The sequence below is a fragment of the Triticum aestivum genome, chromosome 3B (genome assembly GCF_018294505.1).
Source record: "Triticum aestivum cultivar Chinese Spring chromosome 3B, IWGSC CS RefSeq v2.1, whole genome shotgun sequence".
Lineage (NCBI taxonomy): Eukaryota > Viridiplantae > Streptophyta > Magnoliopsida > Poales > Poaceae > Triticum > Triticum aestivum.
The window spans coordinates 29,970,995-29,977,665 of record NC_057801.1 but is presented as its reverse complement, the minus strand read 5'-3'; the positions used below and the strand labels follow the sequence as shown (position 1 = coordinate 29,977,665).

At 48.9% G+C, this 6,671-nt stretch overlaps 1 protein-coding gene across 1 annotated transcript; it reads right to left on the bottom strand.

Moving 5' to 3' along the window:
• Window positions 1-4,294: 4,294 nt before the first annotated feature.
• LOC123064522 (zinc finger protein GIS3-like) lies at window positions 4,295-5,641 on the bottom strand. The gene has a single exon (XM_044487989.1). The coding sequence runs from the start codon at window positions 5,611-5,613 to the stop codon at window positions 4,603-4,605; it is 1,011 nt and encodes a 336-aa protein (XP_044343924.1). The 5' UTR covers window positions 5,614-5,641; the 3' UTR covers window positions 4,295-4,602.
• Window positions 5,642-6,671: the final 1,030 nt, after the last annotated feature.

The window sequence follows — 6,671 nt, the reverse complement described above, 5'->3', positions numbered from 1 at the left end:
TCAAATCTCCCCTTTTGAGATCTTGTTTGTAGTTGGGACATCTTGGTGATGGTGACTCACATGGGGAGCCTCAGCAGGCCAAAGTTTTTAATCTATTCTTCTAGCTAGCGTTACTTCTTTAGCCTTTACTCCTAGGGGGTGCAAAATAATAATTATTCTAGATGCCTTGTGGTAAGGGTATCAGCATAGGCAGTTTGTTGGGAAATATGATGGTTCATCAGCTAGCTCATTGCTTCTAGTGTGTGGTGTGGTTGGGTGCCCTACTTAACAAAGTATGGTTCAAGGAAACCTTTGGGGAAATGTCCGCTTGGTGGTCATTCAGTTTGTTCTGTCTCCTTCTTTCAAAAGTAGTGGCCACTTTTGAGAAAATATAAACAATGTTCTCTACACTGTAGTGATCAATTATTGACCTCTCTGAACACAGAATTATCAAACTATTGACACTTTAGTTACTATGATGACACAGAATTATCAAACTATGCGGTCATAATCCAACTATTTACACATTAGTTTGCACCAATATAAATTAATTAGTGCTCAACTTTGCAAGTGCCTAAGTATTATTATGAGATTGCTAAAATTGATCGTATGTATGAACACTAATCTAAGAGTAAGCGCCCACATGACCTACCTTAGCCATTTCCACAATTATGTCCAAACAAAAGTAGATGATAGTACAAGACAATGCATAGTCCAAAAAGAATCCAACTCTTTGAGTGTCCTGGTTCACAAAGGAATGTCTTAGTACCAAAGTGGAGTTAATGTATGACAGCCATGTCAAAAGTGACTGCAAAAACTTAATATAAATAGTACCAGGTGGTTCATTTCTGCATCTAGGAAAGTGATCGCAACCTCTTTCCCGTCACGTGCATTGCAAGTTGTCTCGACAAGGAGTGCTAACTCAAGGTGGCAATACATGCCAAACTAATGAAGCCAGTACACATGCTTTCAGAGTGGAAACAATCAATTAGCATAAAACATCTTGGACCGGCCCAAACAACTCACTGGACCACAATTACACGTTCTTAATAAATTCTAAAAAAATCCGCAAGCAATAAAAAAATCAAGCCACCGAATATTTGTTAAGCATAAACAAAAAGCTGGCCAATAATTCCAGCATACACTTAAGGAGTAAGCACCCTGCTGAATATGCAGACCGATGTGCAAAGATTCTCATAGTATAATTGGTCGAGAATCATATTCGGTTCCAACTCAAGCATAGCCCCTACATGTGGACTACATGATACTCCTTGGGTGCTTAATTATTCAATGCTGCAAAGATTACAATTGCCTCGGGAAATCGGGACAAGAAAAGGACAAGTACCAGAGTTGATATCAGGATAGACACCTACCGACGCAACTTACATATTCATCTGTTTGTTTATCAGTATTCCTAGCTTTACATCACCTTCCCCATCACATCAACCACTACAAGAATTTGGCAAAACTTGAACCCTAAGAAGTTGCCGATTAGTATCCTATATTCTAGAAGGCAACCAGTTGATGTACTTTTAGTAATTCAAAACAAGCTAATTAAGTGTCAATTAAGTGGACATCCCTTTCAGCTAGCTAGCTTCTTAGCTAGAAATTTCTTCCTAATCCACATGTATTCAAGTACCCTAGTCAGCTTATCACTATTTTCAGTCACCAAACAAACACAAACATAAATGGCCGCCGGGACTAAAGTGTGATTAACTTGCCTGGTCTAAATGAAAAGGATTTGGATATGCGCACTAGAGAGTAGAGAGGGGCCATATATGCGTCACCTGCTTCTTGTCCTTTTACCAAAAGACTCAATACCTACGTGTACTTGGGCCACCAATTAAGTAATCCCACGAGCAACACAAGATCCCAAGATGATGCAACCCTAAATCGTCAGTCTCACAGCATGCAAAATTAATGGCCAAGTTGAGAGATGATGGCATCTCAATTAAGCTGGCAAAGAAATGGCAATTTGATCTGGTCACTAATCAGGACAACCAAATTAACCCAGAGAGATTGAGGGAGGTCAGGTATATGTTGATGTTTTGTCACCTATAGATTTGTCAAGTGGATTGAGCTGGCGCTGGCGCGTAAACTAATATATCCGCATACGATAGTCACGGTTATATTGATTAATTAGGGTTGTACACTAAACTAAGCTAGTTGCCTGTCTGGAGACATCCTATGAAAACCTTTGTACATGCGTCTCCCGTACAATTATAGCAGTCGATGCAGATTAGTTTATGTGTAATGACGCTTCATCACGCTTTGCAAAGTAAAGCTACTCCCCGATGACGTGTAATGGGCATTATACAATTTATCACCATGTTATCAACTAGCTTCAATCAAGTAAAGCTAAGACCCGTGGTTAATTTATAAAGAGACTAATTCACCTTGACCGATCCAATCTCTACATGATGTGAATTTGATAAATCAATAACTACACATGACATATATGTACACGCGACAAGTGTTTAGTATGCAAATTTTACTGCAGCCGCTTACCTGCGGACCCCGGGGAGGGAGTACAAAAACCGTAGTCCCCCACCGGTTTATGCGCATGTAACCGCCGATAATATAACCATATACGCACGGAACAACACCGACAATCGTGTCTTATAATACGGTCTCAGGGGCGGGAGAAAAGGGGGAGGGCGGAAGGAAAAGCGGGGGCCGGTGCGACCGCGCACGACAGCTGGTGTGCGCGAAAGGCGGGTAACCCCGCGCTTAATATAAGCGATACGAATCTTAGGATGATCTATCATCATCCACCTCCTCCTCCTCCTCCTTGCTGCCACTGTGCACATGTTGACTAATTAATCCTAGTTTAGGTCCTAGGGACGCCTACCAATTAACAAGAGATAGCAAATTAGCCATTAGTACAACTAGTTAGTACTACTGATCGCATGCAGTAAACAAAACCCTAGCGTAAAGCACAACCTGATCCCATTGGCCGCCATGCGTGCCTTTTGTACGTGGCCAGGTCGTGGCTGCTGTCGTCGGGGCGGCCAATGGGAGGCCGCGGACCGCGGGACATGTGTCGAGCCGCCAGTGGCCGGAGCCACCGAATGGGAGCCCGAAACGTGGTCCGCCTACGTGGCCCATTCGGACCGGGCCCGAGGGAATCTCTATGCAATGGGGTTCGCCAGACATTACCATAAAAAGAAATCTCCCGACTTGCTGTTCTCAGCCACTGTATTTGTGTTTGTGTTTGATTACCGCACCAGCAGCACAAGTACCCAGTGTCCTTTGAGTCCTCGCTAAGTTGCCATAAGTAGAAAAATTAGCCAGCGCATATGTTGCCTCGGCCACATGCACGCACAGTGGCACATCAGATCAGCACTACACGTAATAACGCAAGGATCAAGAAATGAGAGGGAAATTTGGGCGTGCATGGAGGAGCATGCATGCCTAATTGCCTATGCATGGTTAATTTGTGAGTGTACAGTGGGGTGGCGTGGGGTTGACACGTAGGGTACGGCGAACAGTGGCGGGATCAGTGGATATCGCACGGCCGGTTTGGCCTGGAGCGAAGTACTAGACACAGAGGGCGGCACGGTGCGCCACACGCAGGCGCCTTTTGCATGCACTCGGAACAAGGTTTGTTCCATCACACCCATGCACGCACGCACGCACGCTGGCTTTGGTGGTGCACTCTTCAACGCCTTGCGTGCGGTGCCGCGTCCAATCAACCCATGCGCCCACGCCCCACCACACGTACTCTCTCCCTCGTGATGCATATGCATGCGCGTCTGTAAAATATGGAGGTAAATCCTGCATGTGTAGTACATGTGTGTGTGCTTGCTAGTGTAGCTAGTAGTAGAGGATGGCCTATATGGGTAAACTACTAAACTGTCTACTGCAACCAAAAGTGGCCTTCTCTTGGGTTAATTCTAGAGGAAGTGAGATTTGTTACTAGTGCTAATTGGTCGGCACTGGTAGTAGTGCCATGCATGTTTGTAACAGGAGATTGTCAATTAGGGCAACCGGATGTAATTAAAAGGGGGCAAACAAAGTTTATTAGGTGGCATGATGGAAATGGAGCGAGAGGGGAACTGACTCATGGTGCACTCACCTATCACCAAGTGCCTGCCGCCTTGATTATAAATGGATGTGCGTATGCATGCCCGTTTAGAATACACTTGCGTAATTGTCATGCATGTGAACATCCTTGAATTTTTGTTTGTTTGTTTGAACTCTCCTTGACAAATCAAACACATGTCCTCGTCGATGGACGTACCAATTGCGATCAACACATCGGCAAGAAAATGGGTGATATTGATCAACACTGCAAATGGCGGAGACAGATGGATGGATGAATGGATTTGACCAGGAATTTATAAGGCGTCATCGATCGATCTCGGATCATATCAAGAACGTACGGGAGTTGGTTCGGTTACAAGGCGGTCGGCCGGCTTAACACTCCAAAGCTAGCCCGGAAGCTAAAAATTACTTATACTTTACTTACTACCGCTAGCTAATTTAATTACCTAGTAGTGCTACCGATCGAGGATCGAACGATCGAGCTTTAGTTCGGACGCATGCAGGTACTAGTAGTAGTGGGTGGGTAATTCATCCCTTCCTTTTTACCGGAGCAACAGTGTACGCGGACCGGAGTCGTCACAAACTGAGCTGCAGGTCGAGCCCCAGCGCGTCCTCGGGCGCGGCGGCCATGGGCTCCGGCGCCATCACCATGCCGGGGTATCTCGGGAAGCTGGCGGCGTGGAGCCTCCGGCCGTGGTGGTCGACCACGTCGGCCTGCACGACGTAGGGCGCCGCGGCGGCCTGCGCCGCGGAGGAGGCCGTCGGCGCGTAGGAGAACACGGCCGGCGAGGCGGAGGCCGGGGTGGAGCGGCCGGAGGGGAAGACGCAGCCGTGGGAGACGTGGAACTGCTGGCCCTGGGCGCCGCCGGCCACCGCGGCCGCGCGCGGGGAGAAGTAGACCCAGCTGGTGGGCCCCGCCCCGCCGTCGCCGGCGCCGCCGAGGAGGTGCGGCGGCTGCGCGAAGGCGGACACCATGGGGTTCATGCCGCCGGCGCCACGAGGGTAGAGCGCGCCTCCCCCGGCCGCGCGTCCCGCGGCGGCCGCGGCCGCCTGCAGCTGCGCGCGCTTGAGCTGCTGCCGCTCCTTCTTGTGCGCGTTCTGGTGGCCGCCAAGCGCCTGCGAGTTGGCGAACTCGCGGCAGCAGTACTGGCACTCGTACCGCCTCCCTTCGCCACCCCCGCCGCCCGCCGCAGCCGCCGCCGTGGCCGTGGTCGTGGTGGTAGACGAGGAGGAGGAGTCGGAGCCGCCCTTCTCCGGCTCGGCCGCCTCGTGCTCGGGCGTGTCCATGGTGGTGTGGTTCTCCTCCTCCGCCGAGGAGAAGTGGAAGCCGAAGAGCTTCAGCCTGGGGCTTGTCATGCTCGCTCGTACTACCGGAGGAGAGAATTGCGCAGAGAGGAGGAGATGGACGGAGAAGAGAGAAGAGAAGAGATAGAGATCGATGCTGTCCGTCAAAGCCGGATGTGCATGGGCTGTGGCTGTGTCAGGTGGGCAGGGGCAGTATATATAACACCTGGAGCCGGAGGCACGCACAGTAGTCCTCCCAGTGGATATAGGTGAAAGAACTCTGCATGTATGATTTGAATACATACACCCACACGCATCTACAGGGGCTCTCCTCCTCCCTCCTCTCCTAACATTATTTTATATCCCCCGTGCACTTTAGAGAGAGAAGGACTGTGCAGATGCAAAGTAGTACTACTACTACCACTGCTAGAAGAGATAGAGAGAGAAGGTCGTGTGTGTGTGAGAGAGGGGGGGGGGGGGGGGGGGGGAGCACAAGAGACAGCGTTGTTGAGTTCTAGATTGCGCTTCGGCCGCCGGCCGGGCTCCATATCTTGCACTTGCACTATTTTATGCACGTACTACGCGCCTGGACTGGACTGGACAGGGCGACTCATGCTTGGTTTATTACCATCGTCGACACACACACACACACACGCATGATAGGACCCCGGCCGAGATATATTATGCGCGTAGCTACCCGATCAAAACATTATTATTCAGCTAGCTAGCTAGCTATAGCTAGATGATCAGAGTACTATATACACTACCTAGCTATACCTATATCTGGCTAAGATAAGATATTGTTTAATCATACTAATGTGTCACTAGCCATAGCCAGAACTAAGTGGCCACTAATACGTACTAGGGGCGCCATTCTAGACTATAGTGGTCATCGACCAGTCTCATGGAGCAGGAAGGAAGGAAGGAAGGAAGGATGCTCAATCGTCTACTAGTTTAATTTACATGTACGTAATGCAATAGTTTACACTTGCAACGCCCCGGTGTTGTGTGGAGGCGAGGCAACACAATACAATAAGTGGATGGTTCCTTGTTGCTATATGCATGCATGGAAACAACTAAAAATATCTTGTAGTGTATTATGGCCCCCTCATCGATGTGTAATGTAGGAAGAGATAACAGAGGGACCATGTGCAGGGGCTAACGTAAGTGGGTGCCACACTTAATTAGCCAGCATGGCCGTGATTAAGTTATTGTGTCTGCCTGTGTGTGTGTGTGGAGTGGAGTACAAACTAAAGTTGGGAAGCTCGTGCATGTGGGATCGAGCTGGACCAGTCAGTGCACTACATGCAGAGCTAGCTAGCCAGGAAATTCTCCTCCCTTTGGAGTGTATAATGTATCCA